At 39.4% G+C, this 20,864-nt stretch overlaps 3 protein-coding genes and 1 non-coding gene across 5 annotated transcripts; 3 read left to right on the forward strand and 1 right to left on the reverse strand.

Annotated features, from left to right (window-relative positions):
* The first annotated feature begins 1,089 nt into the window (after positions 1-1,089).
* On the forward strand, positions 1,090-8,128 carry LOC111321325 (uncharacterized). 2 transcript variants are annotated; one of them, XR_016002003.1, is made up of 6 exons: positions 1,090-1,228; positions 2,735-2,783; positions 3,635-3,735; positions 5,493-5,604; positions 5,869-5,964; positions 7,360-7,500. XR_016002003.1 is itself a non-coding variant. In XM_022924175.2 (5 exons), exons 1-5 carry the CDS (start codon positions 1,163-1,165, stop codon positions 7,462-7,464), a joined length of 417 nt encoding a protein of 138 aa, XP_022779910.1. In that variant the 5' UTR covers positions 1,095-1,162; the 3' UTR covers positions 7,465-8,128. The 2 variants fall into 2 exon arrangements, 1 of the variants encoding a protein (XP_022779910.1); XM_022924175.2 differs by lacking the exon at positions 5,493-5,604 and having other exon boundaries at positions 1,095-1,228; positions 7,360-8,128.
* A 147-nt stretch (positions 8,129-8,275) lies between these two features.
* On the forward strand, positions 8,276-14,830 carry LOC111321324 (N-acetylated-alpha-linked acidic dipeptidase 2). The gene is made up of 5 exons (XM_022924173.2): positions 8,276-8,956; positions 9,068-9,278; positions 10,806-11,003; positions 12,230-12,521; positions 13,044-14,830. The coding sequence occupies exons 1-5, from the start codon at positions 8,697-8,699 to the stop codon at positions 14,315-14,317; spliced, it is 2,235 nt and encodes a 744-aa protein (XP_022779908.2). The 5' UTR covers positions 8,276-8,696; the 3' UTR covers positions 14,318-14,830.
* Positions 14,831-16,451: 1,621 nt separating this feature from the next.
* On the reverse strand, positions 16,452-17,679 carry LOC148741488 (N-acetylated-alpha-linked acidic dipeptidase 2-like; the record flags this gene model as incomplete). Its single annotated transcript, XM_088732572.1, has 1 exon — positions 16,452-17,679. A coding segment is annotated over one exon (624 nt), but the record flags the coding sequence as incomplete, so codon positions are not given.
* Positions 17,680-18,519: 840 nt separating this feature from the next.
* On the forward strand, positions 18,520-18,592 carry Trnan-auu (transfer RNA asparagine (anticodon AUU)). The gene has a single exon. It is a non-coding gene; the product is annotated as a tRNA-Asn (tRNA).
* Positions 18,593-20,864: the final 2,272 nt, after the last annotated feature.

Here is a 20,864-nt window from a genome sequence, read left to right on the forward strand (position 1 = left end):
AAATGATGTAGATTGATTTAGACTGGTAGCTTTGCTTGTATATATAAGTTTTAGGTTTCTTTACACTTCGCGTGTTGGGTAACAAATAATTAAAAGTCAACTAACCGACGTGGAGTAGTTTTTTCCTTGCCAAAAAAAAAAACTATGACCCTCCCCCGGCTGCGTATAAAACAGGTTTGACCCTCCCCAATTTGCAAAAATATTTAGTAATGACCCTCCCCTCTAAAGCCCCGGCCCACCTCCCCCAATAAAAAAAGTACCTTCCCTAAGGTGTATTCCACAACTTCCGCGAAAGAGGCTTTCTGCTTCACTACTCACGGCAAGCGATGGCACTGTTTGCTACCCAGGCTTCCCGCGGCAGAACATCAGGGGCAGATTTCCAATCCTTTTATATTTCTCTGACGGAGGGCTTGCGCTCGAGATTTTAGCTTTAGAAATTAGCTTTTTACGGTGGCTAATTTACATTTAAGTAATTTGATAATTCGCAGCTGTTTACTGAAGTGATGGTGAATATTTGTTCTAGTATATGACTAATCAGTAGTGAGATAATATGGTATTCCTACCACTATTACTATATTTTCAGGCGCAAATTTCATGCACGTTGCTCGGAGGTAAATAGCAAAGGATATTCCGGCGGAGTTTGAGTGGCCAAGAAAAGCGCTCCTTCACAGTCATCACTGTTTTATTTCATATCAAATCCGAATTATCTTGTAATACCCTCCACCGACGCAGCACCACAGTTTCTTTAGAAACTTACCCCACTAAATGTTATTGTGGAATATTGGATACCGGGTGCCATGGGTAGCAATAATTTACATTGTGGGGTGGCAAAGAATGAGCGTTAATTGTTTTGGGATCTCCGTCACCCGCTTTTATGAGGGACCACTACCTGCTCCCTAAATCCGCTACAACGTGTACCCTTAAGTCCAAGCAGTCGAGCCTCATGAGGAATTATGATTGAAAGATAAATTCTTCTTCAGCCCACCCGTTTTCATTCGGATTAACCTTACAGAAATGCCCTTCCCTTCTATCTATCCATACGTAAGTGAAGCCCTCTCGGTGCCGATTGTTTCCTCTGCTCCCGACTCTTTCCCAAACTGACCGCGTACGAGGAGCGAAACCTGGGGTGAGAAAGAAACCAGCTCTTCCGTTGCATCTAACTATGACCAATCTAGAGCTTGAGGGTTTTGCTTACTTGTGTTTCTTTGACGACGGATCTTGGTTTCAGGTAGGTAGAGTTTTGTTTCAATTCTTTTTACTCTGTGGTTCGTAGTTACTAGTAATTGGCTGCATGTAAAGTAATGACCTTAAAATTTATTGTTCAGATCAGAGCCTATTGGTCTTATCAAGACTGATGTAACAAGATGAAGATAAGCTGAATGCATGTTCCTTTGTAATTCTCCGTTATTTAATGAGTACCGTGAATGTGGACCTCGGTAGCCACGTATTCTGCACTTGTTACTCTTTAACGTTAATTAAGAGATTGTATGTAGTTTCTCTCCTTTTAAAATAACATAAAGACTGACGCCCCCCCCCCCCACCTCTCTCGACCCTGCCCCTTCCCCATGGATATAAACTATAGCCTCCATTTGGTGGGGATTTGTCCGTAGACATAATATCTGGGCAAGATGTCCGTATAACCCCATACATTAATTTTGCATAGAGACTGTTGCAAAGAAACCTTTATATTTAATTTAGTCTTTATGAAATGGAATGCATAATTAGGGTGTGGTGTGTTATATGGAAATCTTTCCTAAAATCTACTCTAAGACGTGGACAGTTTTCCAAGAGCTTTGAGGAACTGACAATGTAGAGAAGCTATTGAGTTTATCATCCTTCAAATATTTTTTGCAATAAACAGGAAAAATGTTATAAACAACTTAAACTGTTTGCTGCATGGGATGTTTCCCTTTTCAGCGTTTTCTGGCACAAACAAACATGTCACTTCTTTTGTTAAAGTAGCTAAATGCTCTTTCATCTTCAATTCAATTTAAAACAGAGACATTTTTATTGTAATGGGTGCAACGTTTCAAAGTTGGGGGATATCACCACACGTAGGGGTGTTCCTCGGATATTTCCCGGTAATTTAAGCCAGGGCATATTAAATTATGCAATGCATTTTGACCAATTGCGTACAAGCAAAAATATTTGATAGATTATAAAGATGGCCCCAAGTAGTTGATAAAAAAAGTATTGAGGATTGAAATTTTGAAGTAGCTCATTTGACTTTATGATATTGACCACTTTCATAAATGGCTGCCGGATTAATCTTCTTTTGTTTAAATTTAAATTAGCCTTTCTGGCCTCGCTTGAGATAATGTATTCTTTTGAATTTTGCACTGGAGAATGAGACTAGAAAGGCTAATTTAAATTTAAACAAAAGAATATTAATCTGGCAGCCATTTATGAAAGTGGTCTATAGGGGGTTTAGTTAATTAATTGATATGAAACTGTACCACTGTTAGGGTGAACTAAAAAATGAGTGTCACTTTAACATTGTAAAAAAAGACATAAATGTGTATCTTGAAAATGATAACTGCAATCTTATTTGTGTATTACACTTGTAAGAATTAATGTTATCTGCATAATCATTTGTGTTTGGTGAAGCCAAAGTGTTTTATTTTTAGCTCATATTTTACACATTTTAAAGAAAAGTTGAGAATTCTAAGCTGCAAAGAGTATAGGTGTTACAGAAGAGTTACAAACCTAGTTGTGCTGATTATCCTTTTCTTAGGGTACACTACTGACCAGGGATAAAAAACAGTATGGAGTGATGGGTGAAGGTAAGCAATTCTAAGAAATCATGAATCCCTGAGCAAGTTTTCCAGTATAACTTTTTACTTGATATTGAAGCAATACTTGAATAAAAATCATCCTTTTTTTTTTTTTTTTTTACAAGCATCAGGTACATTAATCCACCATTTGTTTGGCCCTGTGTTGCCCTTGTAGGCCTGACTTTGTGACTTTGTGAACTGAGAGCAGCCTACCCTTAATAGCCCATGCTATCTTTTGTTCAAATGGGGCCACTACACAAATTTAATGACCTAAGAATTTCTAAACCTTTAGCGTAAGATCAGAGATGTACTAGCTCTATGTAACATAGCAACTTTAATAATGAATCCATGGTGTTTTTATTTTCAGTTAACAGCAGAGAAAACACTATACAACACTTGAACTTTGCCATTCCAACATTGGTAGACAATTTGTATAAAGACTATGATTCTCAATATTTTTAAGAATCTACTGATTGTTTGACAAATTCTCCTTGTTAATATCACAGGAAATGTGTAGAGAAAAGTATGGAGAATATGATTACTAATGTAAGGGTGCAAGGGATTTAAGCAAGTTCAGTGCTAAGCATCTCATTTGATATTCACCAATTAATATCCACTTCATGTTAATGCCAATAGGCTGCCTTTATTTTTATGATAATTCTCTCAGGCTGCAGGTCTTTGTCACTTCCACTTTCATTGGTAGAAGGAACATATCATAATTTCTCAGCAAGGGTTGTAGATGTGGTTAGCTTATGGAATAATGATTATAAAGTAATCTTTAATCTTTATATATATTTGTTATCATATCAATGTATTTTGCATTCATTTATTTGATATGAGCTGAAATTAATTCTCAACAGCATGTGGCCCACCAGAGGAAGGGTTTGCTGAATGCTGTTTTGAAGAGGAGCCTTCATTTTACATGATAACCATTATCGACCAGCAAGTTGATGAAGAAATGGTGAGTCAGCATTTGCTTTTATATGCCATCCTGATGGCATTAATGTCAGCTTTTTTGGAAGAACTTCCACCTTTGGGAAAGAATTATTCTTAGAAAGGTTTAGGGTTTGTGGGGTGGACAGGGGTTAGTGGCCTTGTGGTGTAGTCATTAGTGCTTTACTCTTGGGCTAAAGTACAGGTTCTACCCTGTTTTGTTATTGTAATTATGATCATGATCCACATATTTAATTAATTAACAGGTCAGTACTCTAATATTAATATTAAGTCTAATTAAGGTGGCTCAAAGTTGTACTTTCATTTTTTTACACCCTTTCTTCTGTGGTTTGTTGTTTTCATGTCTTTTATTTATGTTTACTTGAAATTGGTATCAGTAAAATGCCCAACCATTTAAAACCATCCTAATTAATAACAGGGTTCTTGCTAAGTTTTTTCATAGGAGGTAAAAAATAAGAAATAGCAGGTAACTTTGTTACCTTCTCCCCATGCTGGGGGTGTGCGGGCCGCAAAAGCTCACACCGGGGTCTGGGGGTAGGTTTTCATTGTGTGGACGGCATTTTGTCAACTGTGATGTTTCTTAATAAATGCTGGGCCTTTTTGTTTGGCCGCAAGGTTGAAAAAACCAGGATTTCTTCAACATAAAGTGTATTTTCAAACTGGTAACATATGACATGTGATAGATATCTTCACAGCATTGCAATTGGTTGAAGGGAGACAAGAAATATTTTTCCAAAAAATTGAAAAAATTGTTGGATAACTTTGGTAAATATTTCAGTCCCAGGTTTTATTGAAATAGCCAGTAACATTTACTTGAACAGCCGGTAAAAATAACTGGTTACCAGCTCTTAGCAAGATCCCTGTAGTAAAGATTTTGTAAATTGCACAAAAGTGGTTAAAAACCCAAGCAGTACAGAGTGAAAGTTCAACAAGTGTAAAACAGAATTACCCTGAGCTATTGGAATAAGACAGTGTAACATTTAGTAAGAGATCTGTAATTTGAACTGTGATTTAATACAAAAGAATCTCACACTATCTGTTATTTATATTTTCATGCATCCCACAAAAGTGCTTTGTTTTGGTATTAGCACCCGTCATGAGATGGTAAAAAAGGGCTGAATGATTTTGTACTGTGGGGCATGTCATCTCAGTACAAAAGTCTGTACTTGAGCCTACATGGCCCACCTAGCCAGAGCCTACCTTTGGTTTAATTTCCATGTCCCATAAAGTGACTAGGAGTTAATTACCTGACTCCCCCCTGGATGGGATGCTAGTCCATTGCAAGGTTACATGTACTCCCCAGCATTTCATCAGGCTTTCCTGACAGTTAGCTGGTTACTATACCCATTTATACTCCATGAATAAAGGCTGATAGTTTCTAAAGAAACTGTTTGGGGTGTGTCGGTGGGGGTTAAACGAAATAATTTGAATATATCAACAAAGTTGAAATGGAATATTATGAATTGTAAAGCGCTTTGGTCAATTAGTGGAGTTAGTGCTATATAAGTTATGTTAAATTAAATTAAATGAATATATCAACTTTGTTGATATATTCAAATCATTTATACTCCAGCATGGAGACTGGGTCACTGTGAGAGTAAAGTGTTTTGCCTAAGAACATTATCCAGCTAGGTCTTGAACCCAGACCTCTCAATCCAGGGTCCAGTACACTGACCATTAGTCCACTGCATCAATACACCTTACCAGTACCCCCCTTAAGGGCATGCAGGTTCACATTATACACTCAGGTTTCTTTGTATTTAGGACAAGACTTTTACAAATGCTGCCAACTGCATCCCAAAAGGCTGCCAATTGGATACACCTCATAGATCAAAATACCTTCAGAATCAGCAGCATGGAACTTGCTTTATATGTGGTAAATGACCCTCTGTTGAGCCAAAAACCAGTGTAACTTGGCCACAATAATTGGACTCATGCACCTGTAACCCTTTGAGCTCCAAGACATGCTGCACAATTCTGACTATGCTGAAGGTTTTGAACAAAGTATCATTAGCCCTAGTCACGAAACAAACAGCTGGTGGTGATATTATACTGTCTACTAGTTCTTAATTTGGTCCTAGTACAGACTTTACTAAATACTACTATCCATGTCTAATTATGTAATTTCAATTTCTTGTAGGTGTTTAAACATGTTATGAAGACTGGTGGTGACAACTGTACATTAACATCAGATGAAATTGGCTTTGAAACTGAAGAACTTTTGGTTGGAAGTAAGGTATGCTAAGGATTGATGAAAACGTTGTTATTTTTCAGTTTGTCACTGTTAATTAATTGTTGATAAAAATTCTGATAAAATTCTATTCTTAGTATTTTTATGTTTTCCAAATATGTACTTTGTAAAAGATCAAATTATGTTGTGGTTACAAACTAAGTCAAGAGCCCAAAGGTCAGCTACATCACTTAGTTTGACTAGTTTGCCCATCTTCGGTAACTTAGATTTAAGTTCTCAATCAGGGCATCAGCCATTCGTGTTAATTTTCTAACCTCATTTTGCCTGTTTTATTTATTGATGTTAATGATAACCATCGGTCCTGCAATTAAATTCTTATTTTAAAAGAATGGAAAATGTTTCTGAATTTACTTTGCTCGACGTTGCTCAAGTGTACTTAATTTCAAACAGTTAATTTTAAAACTGAAGTTAATAACTGTAACAGTTATCCCAATTACAATAAACAGATCTGTGACTCTTAACAGGGGTTTTACAAATACAAGCAGCCTGTCAAAATGAGGCCCTTTTTTTTTTTTACAAATGCTTGTTTACAGGCGATACATTGTAGGTAAAATTGACCTGTAGGCGAGATGATTTGTGGGTGAAAATTACCTGTAGGAAAGATGACTTATAGGTGAAATCGATCTATATGCGGCATGACTTGTGGGTGAAACTGATCTGTAGGCGAGATGACTCGTAGGTGAACATGACCTGTAGCCGGGATGACTTGTGGGTGGAAGAAATCTGTTGGCGGGATGACTTGTGGGTGAAAATTAACTGTAAGCGAGCTGACTTGTAGTTGAAAATGACCTGTTGGCGATGTAACTTTTGGGCAAGGGTTGACCAATCAAATCGGAGCTGACTGCGGTTTCTGCGCCATGAAGTAATTACAAATACTGTCTATATCCTCATGGATTGGGGTTAATTCGTGACAGATTAATTCGCCCCTATTCCGACCCTTTCCAAGGGTGAAAGAGCCACCTTTTGTTTATGCAGGGGCCCAATGGCAATAAAGAATAAATTTCACTCGTATATTTGAAGTTCTCAAAAAATTGCTCAAGGCTAATTTATTGAACTTTGAAAATACAAGTGAAATTAATCCTTAATTACTCGAGAACATTTGCGATTACTTATTTTTTACCCGTAGAACATACAGGGCACTATGTTCCAAACCTGTAACAGTTCCCCTGAGCTGTGTTCTCAAGAATGATTAGTTCCAGCCCAATCACTTCCATTCTTTGAGTCTCTTTAATGTAACCACCTCGTTCTACGATGAATGTCGTAAATTACATTCAAGGTGTTTGCCTTTGATCAAAGCGGCCTTATGAATGAACTGTTTCTTGAAAGTTTCGCTAAGAAGTAATCCCTCTTTGACCCTCTCCGTGTTCCTTTGTTTAACAGGCAAGTAGTCACGTGAACAAGTACTGCCGATCCGAGCTGAAAGGAATGGAGAGTATTGTCTGTTCTGGTCACATGACCATACATCGTAATGTTGAGCTCGACTAAAAGACATGATTCTGAATTGAAATTTTTAACAGTTTACGACAACAGGCTCTATTTTGCTAACCTTCTTTCAATGCGAAATTTTGTTCTACTGTCTGGCGCACGTGGATCTAAAGCACCAAGGGTATTTGGAAGCTGGTTTGCACAGCTTTCGCTGTCGATGGAGATCCATAACAGAGCAATATGGTGACCAGCCAAAGTACTGTTGCACTTGTCATTTTGGTTTGTGGTGAATTCGCCCCATTGCAAGTTCGCCCCTACCACCTTTGCGACTACGCCCCCAAACGTAAGACAAGTTTGCCCCCTAAAGTAAAACAAGGTCAATCCCTGAAATAAAACAAGTTCGACCCCTAATATAAACAAGCTCACCCCCACTTTACCAGTTCGCCCCCAAATCTTTTGACTTGTTTCCCTACAAATATACGACTAATGCACGAGTTATGAAAAGCCACTACGTTACTCCAGTCTTAATCATGATGGTGACGTCATCCATTCGTGCACATCTGATTCCATTTAAAGCACTTTACCACATGTAGGTAGTCATGTTGGCGCCTTTTAGAGACTTCTTTGCTTGAAAATGGCATGAAGTGGCGAAGATTGCCAATAGAAAGGTCATAAAAATGATAAAATAAACTATGACTTCAAAGTAAACAATTTTTCATGAATATGATGGAAGTTAGCCTTGGAAGCTTTACATTTCTATAACAGTATGTCTTTTGTTGCGAAACACAAATATTCAGTCCTTTCGTAATCGTTAATTTTCGAATGATGGCAACAGCCACGCGCTCGTATTCGGACTGGCCTTTTGCCTCGCAATGGCCGCCCCCTCGGGCTACATTTGAACATCCCGTGTACAAGGTTTCACATTTTGCCCTTTTAACAAATAACATCGTAAGTTTTACGATTTGTTCTAAATATGAACAAAAAGGCTTGGACCAAAACTTTGAGTTCGCGCAAAACTCGAAATGAGACTAGTTATGCTTTTGGTAGGGAATGGCGTAGAACGTTAGTTTTTTTCATGCTCGACTGAGTAATATTGCTTCCATGCTCTTTCCAGCTGAATTGTGAGCCATGTCACTAATTGCACTTAACTTTTTATTGCCCGGCCATCACAAATGTTGCGATAGGTGAGAACTTTGATTTTAAAGACTAATGAAGTATTACAGGTCTTTGCGGATGGTTAAATGCTTTTAAACAGGTTCCATTGAGAACGCATTCAACCACATGTAGCTAAAATGACAAGATCTTCCAATTCTACAACGGAAAAAAGGTCCTTAGGAATTTTCCCGAATATTTTCTTCAAATGTTCCGTAGCTCTGGTTTGTATTATCTCGTTTTTCAGTGGGTACTTCCTGAATTCCTACAACTCGAGGAACCACTTCGAAGTTGGAACGAAAGCAAATCCGATTGTACGGAGAAATTCGCGTCGCTTGCGTCCTTATCGAGAGCAACTCTTGAATTCGTTCAAGGCAGAAAATCTAGAAGAAAATTTAAGGTGAGGAGACCAATTAATTCTTTCCAAATAGTACGATTTGCTGGCAAAGGATTAAGTTCCTAAGTAAAGGCTTTACCTAAAACCGACTGACCGCTGTTTGTTCTCCAACAGGTATTTTTCTAGTGAGCCACATTTTGCTGGTTCAAAACGCAACAATGATTTAGCCCACTACATTGCTAAGAAATGGCAAGAGTATGGCTTTGATGAAGTTAAAATGCCAAAGTATGATGTGCTCATGAGTTCTCCACGAAAAGATCGAGAGAGCAAAGTGGAAATTTATCGTAATGGCCGTGTAATCTTTAAATCACAGTCCCATGAAAAGGTGATGACGGTTTGTTAGTTGACTGCTTACTTATTTCGATTGCTTAGACTTTATACCTTTGCAAACCCTGGGAAATGTTAATGAAATAAGCATCTTTGATCCACGCAAGTTGAGTGTTTATAGTTTCACATTTACCGTTAGGTCTTTGAATCTTCTTTAATTTTACGCTTTAAGGAAAACCAACCAAAAACTAAATTTTTAGTAAGATGCAAAGTTTGTTGGGCGAAGGTGAATTTACTTGGATGATTCAGTCGTGTGTGACAATTCGAAACCTGGTGAAGGTGACATTTGACTTGACTTAGACTGAATTAAATTGAAATTCAAAGGGCTGAAGCTTATGGTGATATCATACTGCTTTGAACTCCTAATCGACTTTTCTGGTGGAAACCTGGCCAGAGTCGTTTTGTATTTTTTCTTCCTTTCTTTTAATTTGTATTTGAGAGACTGTTACAGTGCCCTTTTGGGGTGTAAGGGTGAATGTGTACCATTGATGGTACACTGATGTTTAACGGTTATCCGTTTGAGTTACACTGTAGAAACTTTCATGGTTGTGGTTTGCGTTTGATTACGATGCAGATTTAACTCTGAAAACGAATTATCTAAACCCAACATTTAATCGATTCATAGACTGACTCGACCAGAAAAGCGATGCTACTTTGCTTTTTGAAACCTACTGAAGAAAACAAAGAAGGATATCATTGCCTATCAGATTTACAGGAGAGCTTTTTTTCATGTTTGCAATTTCTCTTAAGTTTCTAGTCGAGGACACACTTTTGGATTGCTTATTCCTTTACTCTAAGGAGGAAACATTACTTCAATGCACTACCTCTCCAAGCACAGGCAGCCCAAGCTCACTACTAGAAAAGCGGACGTGACTCTTACCGTGTTGCGCAACATTTTATATTTATAAAGGTTTGTATGGAATGTTATCGGTTTGCCTTAAAAGAGAGAAAAAAATGTCTTGTTTTGAAATAAAATGGGCTTACCTTATTGCCTTCTTGTTTTCTTTGTTGATTCCTTGCGTCTCAGGCCATTTTGAAGCGTTTTCGGCGAGTTAGCGCTATGTTGGTGTTCACCAAAATAGCGCTAACTCGCCGAAAACGCTTCAAAATGGCCTGAGACGCTAGGAATCAACAAAGAAAACAAGAATGCAATAAGGTAAGCCCATTTTATTTCAAAAAGAGACATTTTTTTCTCTCTTTTAAGGCAAACCGATAACATCCCATACAAACCTTTATAAATATAAAACGTTGCGCAACACGGTAAGAGTCACGTCCGCTTTTCTAGTAGTGAGCTTGGGCTGCCTGTGCTCCAAGAATTGATTTAATGTTTACATTAACAATTTTTAAACACTCTCATGCAGAGAGGCAACGAGAATTTAGCAACTGATCAGTTTAAGCGTATTTGGATACAACACGAGTTAACAAAGAAATCCATCCAATAGCCAAGCTGTCTTTGGACTGCACCAGTGGCATATATGATTCTTTCACAACCACAACATGTCACATTTCTTGTTTATCTTAACAGGTTTTACGTGAAGATGAAAAGAAAAGCAAAGATCTCCCAATTTTTCTTGGTTATTCTCCCGGTGCGGTTGTGGAAGGTGAAGTTGTTTACGCCAACTTTGGCGCCGAAGACGATTTTAAGAAACTGAAAGCTATGGGAATTTCTGTGAAAAATAAGATTGTCATAGCACGACAGGGACGGATATTTAGAGGAAACAAGGTATGCATTCTGTATTCAGAACATTATAACCTTAGCGCAGATGTTACTGGGTTGTGAAGGGAGAGCTTTGTTGAATTTCTGTGTTTAACACTGCAATAGCAGTTGCACGGACGTAATTTAGTTCTTTTTCCGACATAAGTGGGTGCTTTGAGTCATGGCCATGAATGCGCACGCTGCAGGGTTGTTTCCTATTGGCTAATCTGCAAAAGTTGTCTATAAAAGTCTGTCGGCTTGATAAGATCAGAATCATGTGTGGCCTTCTCAGTACTACATCTGTGTCAAGAAGCGCCGTACTCTAACGAGAAAAGGAGATTTCTGGTGCCAACGGAAGTTTAATGAAAGTCAGGCTAAAGAAAAGAACCCAACATGCGCTCCTTTCCCTTTACAGATATGTACGGTTTGCTGTTAAGAAATATGTTAAGGAACTATGTTTTTTTTCTACCCTTGAAAGATCTTCGAACTGGGTTTCAAGCAACTGTAGTCAAAAAAGTGTGTTTGAACTTTTCCTTCTCTGATTATTAGATAATTTATGATTAGATTTTAGAATAATTTCAGAGCTGAGCAAAGAGTTTCCAGCAATCGGATTGGTCGAGCGGTTCCTTATATGACGCTATATAAACCGCTCCACGCGGTTAAAATAAAATGTTAAAGTAAAATGTTAATAACTGTTACTAAAATGTTATGAATTTAGAAATTTCTCTTTTGTTCAGCTCTGAAATTATACTAAAACAATTATTCGCCTCGTGGTCGGTGAATATATATTTCTCATTAACCAAGCGCGAGGGCCGTACTGGGAGAATATCGGCTTGGGGTCTTGACAGCACGGACCTCGCTGCGCTCGGTCCGTACAAAAAAGACTGAGGGCTGATATTCTTCCAGTACGGTCCTGAGCAAGCTTGGTTAATAAGAGATTTATTATACGACAGAAGTTCAAAGGGACACAAGTGCGGTATCATTCGGGACCATTCGGGACAGTGCCCGGTCCAATACTTAGAGAATATTGACCGGCAATAGAGCATTTTTATTGGTTGATTTTATTTATTGGCCCTCTGACTGCCCGAGTCGGGTAATAATGTCGCATAATCCCCGAGACGAAGTCGAGGGGATTATTCGATGATATCCACCTCGCCTTCGGCGAATAATTTTTAAATATAAATTATTTTTCCCTAGGAAACTAGTGATATTTTTGATCGTGGTAGTCACCTAAACTTTATTCTTTCCCTAAGGTCTTCAATGCTCAGTCTCACGGCGCCTCTGGGGCCCTCATTTACACTGACCCTGCGCAGTTTGCACCAGAGGGAGACGGAAACACTTTTCCCAAGTCTTGGTGGCTTCCGGACTCCGGCACGCAGCGTGGATCAGCGATGAGTGGAACGGGGCCTGGTGATCCACTCACCCCAGGCTTTCCCTCTGTGAATGGTATATACCGACAGCCTCTTAATGACAGTGGTTTACCAAAAATTCCTGCCTTTGCTCTGTCTTATGGCGACGCCAAGGAAATATTACGGCGAATGAAAGGTTAGAGGTTTAGTGACGCCAGACTTTGGTTATTTATTCAGCGAGTCTCTACAATTAAAGAGGGACTCAGTTATTTGATAATACTGATTTCTCTTGTGTTTTACATGCAGTGACGCAGATTATAACTTCGGTGCACTTTTACACGGGCGTTTGGTTCCCTCTTCCCGGTGTTTAATTTTCTCAAGCTTCGCCTCTTCACTTGTCAACTTTATCCACATCAGTAAAACTCAAAACTATGTTTGAAACTTCAAGTGATTTCATAAGACTCGAGAACTTGCTCATACTTGCTCATTAATTTTACAACTTAATTAGCTCTTGAGGGAGAAGCGCTTTCTGCTTGTCAGCGCGTTTGGAAGTTTGGATTAAGAGGTTTGAGAAAGAGAAAGTGGAACAAATTTCAGTGGTCGTTGGAGTTAATTTCGTAATAAGACTACGGTTATTTACTTCTTTCCTTGTTAACCGTACCCGTATGTCCAGAATCCAATACAATATCTATAAAATTTTTACAACTTTACTCAACAGGTCCTGAGGCTCCGAAGAGCTGGCAAGGAGGCTTGCAACTCACTTACCACATCGGGCCGGGTTTTGAAGACAAAGATCTTTCATTACGCTTGGATACTAAAAATAACATTGAGAATATAACTATTACGAACGTCATTGGCCAGATCAGAGGCACCGAAGAACCTGACCGTTATGTACTCCTAGGAAACCATCGGGACGCTTGGGTGTTTGGTGCTGCTGATGCGGTCAGCGGTACAGCTGCAATGATGGAGTTGTCACGTGGTCTGGGAGCGCTGCTTAAAACAGGATGGCGGCCACGCCGGACCATAATGCTTTGCAGCTGGGACGCAGAGGAGGTCTTTGTGGTGGGATCAGCCGAATGGGTTGAAGAAAATGCTCGAACTCTTCAAGATCGCGCTGTTGCTTACCTCAACATGGACGTGGCTGTCAATGGCAATTTCAGTATCAACGTTGATGCAAATCCTCTACTCCAAGACGTGGCTCTGTCGTTGACCAAAGAAGTATGTGATCCAACAGTTCCGGAAACTTGCAGAAGCATGTATGATGTTATGTTAGAGAGAGATGTTACGAAACACCTGAACGGGCTCCCATTCTGCGAGAATTTGTCGTTCGGAAGTGACTACGTGTCGTTTTATCATTTCATCGGAGTTTCTTGTGCGGATTGGTCTTACATTTTCGGGGGACTGTATGGAATAAGGCGTTCGTATCCAGCTTATCATTCCATTCACGATTCATTTTACTGGATGAAAAGCTTTGTCGATCCCGAGTTCAAGACTCACTTAGCCGTAACAAAATACGCAGGGATTTTCCTTCTTAAATTAGCAGACGCGGAGCTCTTGCCTTTCAACACTACAACCTATGCAAAACTATTACAGAAAAAATCCACTGTTATAAAAAAGAGCAAACATCTAAAAAAACACAGTATCAGCACGGCTGCTTTCTCTCGCGCAGTAAAGAACTTCGCAAATGTTGCGCGTCAGTTTGAAAGCAGTAAGTCAAAACAGAAACCAGAGAGCTACCGCACGTTAAACGATCAAATGGTACAACTAGAGAAAGCGTTTATACAAACTGTGGAAGTGAATGATCATAAACAATTACGACATGTTATTTATGGGCCGCTGCTCGCCAATCTTTACGACGGTATATATTTCCCACGAGTACATTATGCCACGATGAAGGCTGAAAAGACAGGAGACTGGAAATCGGTAGAGAAAGAAATATCACTGTTGACTTTTGCTATAAACTCTGCCTCGAAGGTTTTGAAACCAATATGATAAACAAGATAACTGTAGTGTAGGACTGATTTTATTATGCGAAGAAGCACTGTGGATAAATTGCTCTCTTTCTGAGCTTTTTCGTTCATGGAAATCTGTATTGTGGGTCTGATTTTATTATGCGGGGAAGGACTGTGGATAAACTGCTCTCTTTTCTGATCTGTTTTGTTTATGCTGGCTTGAAATTTGCTAAGTTCTTTTTCGATATTTTCGCGGACCAAGGCTTATTTGAGATTTATCAAAACACGATAGTGAAAAAGGGCAGTTTACAGTCATCGGAACTGAAAAAGCTAATCAGTGAAGTTCATATTTGATCAAAAGGATACACTGTAGAATTTAGCCTTGTCGCAAAATGTATTCGCAAGAATCTCCTCAAATTTGTTTGTTTTTATTGTGTCGATGAGTAGTAATATTCATGGATTATTAAGTGCGTTTAATCTAGCCTAGGAATGGGTATTTTTTCTTGGGGTAATAAAATTCTGGGCATTATGAAACCTGTGACATCAAAATGGTGGTGCGGCTCGCAGTTCTGATTTGTTGTAACTTATGTCGTTCGATCAAATGGGGACAATTTTTCTACATATCGACCGAAGGAAGAAAACCTGCGGGACTCTCGCGTGAAATCGAGACGAATCAGTCAAAGATGGCGTCGAAGAGCTGAAAGGGTGTGGCTTCGGATCGATATCCGTGGGACTGAAAGAACATGAAGGACAAGCGTTCTCCTACTTCGAACACAATTAGAAGAAAAGGAAGCGAAAGTGTAAGAAAATTTTGTGTTCACGTTTACCGTAAACATACATGGTCCTGTAGTATTCAAAATGCTTTTATTGGCGTAAATTCACTTTTAAGTGAATTATTTAAAAGGACGTAAAAACAGCAGAGTGACAATAACTCTCAAAAAAGAAACAACAACTTTGAGTTTAAATTTACAAGACATGTTTCGACATTCTCATGTCATCTTCAGTTGCAAATGAGCATTTAACTGTTGTACATTTGAATCTAAATTAAGGTACGTTACAAACTACGTGTCAGGGCTTACGTTACATTTGAATGTTAAAAACGCGAACGATGTAAATAGCGCGTGCTTGACTAGATCAAAAAATAAATAGATGAAATGAGAATGTCGAAACATATCTTATAAATTTAAACTCAAAATTATTTAAAGATAATTATATTTTAGAGAATGCTTACAGCAATTCCTAATTCGTTTAAGAGATGTCTTGCGAGAGCACTTCACTTAAATAGCACACGAGGAAATTATTAAGCTACTCATTAAAGTGCTCAGAGTACATTCTGTCAAAACCCATAAAGACTGTTAGGACCAGTTACTAAAAAACATTTGAACTCTTTTTCTTCCAAACCGCGCTGTAATCAATCTTGAGTCAAACAGAAAAATTCACCTAATCGTTAGCATTTTACAAAACTGTCAAACGGGTTTCTATTTTAGCACCAGAAGTAAAATCTAATTTCTTAAAAAAAAAAAAAAGAAAAAGCACAGACAAACAAACAAATAAGGAACTTTCAAAGTTTTATCGTCCAAAAACCGCAGCCTAATCGAAACCTTGTTTCAGTAACCGACCCTTAATGTCTTCTCTGTACTAGTTAGCAGGGGGCGTGTTAATGAACCCACAAACTTCTCGCATTGAGTAGAGAAAGTGACTCCCGCTGTTATGGTCTGTCCTTGTTTTGTTTATACAAGCTACCCATTTAAAGCAGCCTGTCAAACTATCGCAAATAGATAATTGGGAGCTAGCTGGCCGAGCAACCCTAGTTGTTGATGCGAGTGTCTCAGTTACAAGGATCTGGGCCTGAGGTGACACAAGTAAATTAAGTTCAGGCTTCCTTTCGATCAAACTCTTCTTCGGCTGTTGTCTCTGATAGTATCATTAAGTAAGTCATTCATTTCTATTTTAATGACGGTGAAGACTAAAATTGAGCTTTTCTGAAGCAATTAACCCCCATTGAGAAGTGACGCACAGAGAGACACGCAGTTGACTATTTCATCTAATAGTAGAAGAGCTGTCCCACACGAACGGCCAACCATAGGCCTACGCTGGGGCCTCTAGTCGCCGTAACTTTGGGCGATTTAAGGCGACTTAAGCAAATTGGTAGAAAAAACGTTGCGACATTAGGTGATTTAAGGCGATTTAAAGCGATTTTATTTGACTGAAGTGATAAAATCAAAGTTAGCAACAGCCTCCATAAAACTTAAAAATATTTAGAGACTCCCTTGCAATAAACACAATATGATTAGAGTGGGGTGATTGGGGTCAATTGGGAAGGATGGAACCCTTTTAACATTGCGTAACCAAGAGCGACTTGAGGCGACTTTAGGCGACTTGAGGCAACTTAAGGTCCCAGAGTAGGCCTAACCATGGTTTCTCAGTGATTAAGTTACCTTAAAAGTTCATGCCTAAAAGGGAATACGTAACGGATAGATATAAGGGAAAAAATAAAAACCAGAAATAAATCCAAACGAATAAACATCTGGAAAACAAACAAAACAAAAGATTTTCTTCCGGGTAGCGGGAAGCGCAGTAAGAGCAAAGTTTCTATCCGGGCTTTGATCTGGACTCGATTTTGAGCCGCTCTAGTTTGAAGCCTTACTGAACCAATACGCTAGCACACATATGTTACATTTCTGCCATAGGGCCCACAAAGATTATGTTTTTATTAAAACATCGCAAAGGAAACTAATTCAAACTAGTTCCGATTAAAAGATGAAAACTATGGTTGTCTCATATGGGTTTCAGAATATTTGCAGCAGACGTTACGGCATCTGTCAGCAAAGATATTTCTTTTTCTACCAGTTTCCAATCTCCTGATTTTTTCGCCTTGATCATGGCATAATGTACTCGCGGAAAGTACAAGTCACCGTACAGATTTTCGTCGTTGAGGCCATAAATGACATGTCTGGACAGTTTCCAGTCGTTTACTTCCACAGTTTGTATGAATGCTTCCTCGACTTGCATCATTTGATCATTCAGGATATGGTAGTTCTCTGGTTTCTCTTTTAACCTGCCACTTTCAAACTGATGTGAAACTTTCGCAAAGCTCCTCACAGCGCGTGAAAAAGCAACCGTGCTGACGTTATGCGCCCAGAGTTTAGCATTCTTTTCCAAGAGAATGGCCTTTGATTGTAAGGATTCCCCGTAACCAGTTGTATTGAGAGATAAGAGTTCAGAGTCGGAAAGTTTGAGTAGAAACACCCCTGCAAATCCATGTGATAATCCATAAACACAGCCGTACCGCTGACAGGATCGGCAGCACCAAATACCCAGGCGTCTCGATGATTTCCCATGAGTACATAACGGTCGGGTTCTACAGTGCCTCTGATCTGGCCAATCACATTTTAGATGGGTTTAGTTTCCAAGCTGTTGTTTACCTTAAGGCGCTAAGTAAGACTTTTGTCTTTAAATCCAGGCATAATATAGTAGGTTAACTGCAAACCTCCTTGCCAACTCTTTGGTGCCTCAAGACCTGTCATGTAAAAAAAAAATTCTTTTTAATCGTGGAGATAGAAAAAGTTTAGAAAATTAATAACTTTCAACGTCACTTTTTCTATTCAAGCCGTTCTCACTCCTCGAATGTACATGGTCGTAAATCAAGAGGCGAAATTGGCAAGGAAAAGCATACCATGAAAGGCAAAAAGTCGTCGTCTTCACACGCCTAAGATAAGGATAGAAAACTTCAGTCTTCTTTGTCCTCCAAGCCCTAAGTGACACCCTTTCTTCCCCTTCCTATGCCAAAAGAGTACTGACCTTTCATTTGATGTTGTTTTTCTCGCTTATCCCCGTAAGATAGAAAAAAGCCCGGGATAGGCAATGATCAGGTATGATGCACGATCCTCGCAGTAGATAGTGCTATTTTAGCAATAGCGAAAATCAGACCTGAAAAAAATCAGGCCTGTACGGAACTCGAACCACTGACCTCTGCGATACTAGTGCAGCGCTCTACCAATTGAGCTAACAAGCCAACTGGGAGCAGGCCGTTAAGTTGATTCGTAATAAACCCGTGAAAGTGATAAATGAGATACAATGAATATATGAAGATCATATATTTTGAACTGTGGTATTAGATAGGTATGATGCACGATCCTCGCAGTAGATAACGCTATTTAAGCAATAGCGAAAATCAGAAGCGCTCTACCAATTGAGCTAACAAGCCAACTGGGAGCAGGCCGTGACGAGCTGCTCCCAGTTGGCTTGTTGGCTCAATTGGTAGAGCGCTGCACTATTATCGCAGAGGTCAGTGGTTCGAGTCCCGTACAGGCCTGATTTTTTTCAGATCTGATTTTCGCTATTGCTTAAATAGCGCTATCTACGGCGAGGATCGTGCACCACACCTATCTAATACCGCAGTTCAAAATATATGATCTTCATATATTCATTGTATCTCATTTATCACTTTCACGGGTTTATTACGAATCAACTTAACGGCCTGCTCCAAGTTGGCTTGTTAGCTCAATTGGTGGAGCCCTGCACTAGTATCGCAGAGGTCAGTGGTTCGAGTCCCGTACAGGCCTGATTTTTTTTTTTTTTTTTTTTTTTTCAGGTCTGATTTTCGCTATTGCTTAAATAGCGCTATCTACTGCGAGGATCGTGCATCATACCTATCTAATACCGCAGTTCAAAATATATGATCTTCATATATTCATTGTACCTCATGAATCACTGTCATTTAGTGCTTCTCGGTATATACCATCCACAGAGGGAAAGCCTGGGGTAAGTGGGAAACCAGGCCCCGTTACCTTTCTTGCTGAACCACGTTGGGTCCCAGAGTCAGGAAGCCACCACGAGGCAGGGAAAGTATTGTTGGTTCCCTCTGGTGCTTACTGTTCAGGATCGTTATAGATGATGACCGCAGATGCGCCGTGTGAGGCAGCATTGAGGACCTTTAGAAAAAATCGTGCGCCGTTAGGAACACTGGCATAGCGGTTAGGAAGTCCATTTTAAGGAGATGATGTCACACTGCGGTTCGAAAATACATTCTTGGAGAACAGAGCAAATGTTTGTTTAACAGTGGTGCTCCCCTCCCAGTGGTTGAATGTATAGGATCTTCTATGATGAGGTGCCCGTATGCAGAGATTCTACGACTGTGTTAGTCATGACAACTGACCTAACCATGCTGAAGATGAAGTCTCCTTTGGCGAAAGACACTATAGAAAGTTTCGTTGGCTTTTTAGGGACGGTTTGGAATGAATTATGTCGTGTAATTATCCAATTGACCAGATCCTCGTAAGGCTTTGTTAGATCCTTCTGATCCCTCTCTCATTGGCAGCTGATTGGCAGTCAATTTTCTATAGGCCCTCCCTAACGGATGATGAATAATTAAAGGTCCCTTAAGTCAATTACAAAATACATACCTTGTTTCCTCTATACACCTTGCTTGCTCACACAAGAACAATTCTATTTCTTGCGGACACGCCCACGGCTTTCAAATGCATGAAATTCTCTTTGGTTCCAAAGTCAGCGTATACAACTTCTCCTTCTACCACCCCATTGGGGGAATGAGCCAGCAGAATGTGGGTATCTTTACCTTTCTTTTCATCTTCACCTAAAATCTGTTGGTGAAATATTTGAGCATTTGAAGTATTAAAACCGAGCGATGGGTAATAAAAAAATTTTTCTGTTTACATTGGTCTGTCAAGCGATGACGAAAAGTAAAGCGGTCCAAAAAGCAGCTGGCCTGAAACTGGGGATGTGCCTTTACTTTTAGCCAGTATCCATGCATCCACCAACTTCGTCGTTAAGAAGAGGAATGGCCTCGGGAAGGAGTTTCTGGTATACTTGATTAACCTAAGAGAAGGGTGCCGCAGGCTTCTGAATTACCCACATCAGCCCGTTGCTACTTGCATCTCACCTAAAAGGGAATGTCAATCGCTATGTGCATTTTAATCTAAAGTACATGTTTGTAAAGATTGATTTCGAAGTCCACTCCGCTGAATTTGCATTAATTCCAGCCAAAGCTGGTTTCCCTTCTCCTGTCTAGTCATTTACTACCGATTTCTATAAACCCGCTGATAACTCAACTAATTTCCCATCTTGCTTAACTGAACGAAAATAATCGGAATTCCCTTATATCTATTCTACAAGAGGATGGGTATCATCTATTTAAAAGAGGGAAAAAAACGGTAGGTCTTCATACCTCTCTGCAGGGTCCGATCATAGAGGAAAAGCTGCCATTTGCTTATGAGGTGGAATGATTCAAATTAGCTATTAACACGTAAACCCTTAGGAATGACCAGAATCTAAGTTATCCTTACAGTTCTCCAGATTGTGATTTAAAGATTACTCCTGAATCTAATATTTGGGTCATAAGAATGAACAATTGGATAGTGTTAAAGAAACGCTTGGTTGTTAAACGGATTCTCCTTGCCAGTACCGTTGGAAATGTATCGAGAACCGTGTGGAGAATATGCAAACTGATGTTATGGTTGATGGCTCAAGTGTAGGTCGTACAAATTAAAAGAATAAAGGCTGATAGTTTCGAAAGAAACTGTTTGGGGCTGCGTCGGTGGGAGTAACGAAATAATTTGGATATATCA

The sequence above is a fragment of the Stylophora pistillata genome, chromosome 1 (genome assembly GCF_964205215.1).
Source record: "Stylophora pistillata chromosome 1, jaStyPist1.2, whole genome shotgun sequence".
In the NCBI taxonomy this organism is placed as follows: domain Eukaryota; kingdom Metazoa; phylum Cnidaria; class Anthozoa; order Scleractinia; family Pocilloporidae; genus Stylophora; species Stylophora pistillata.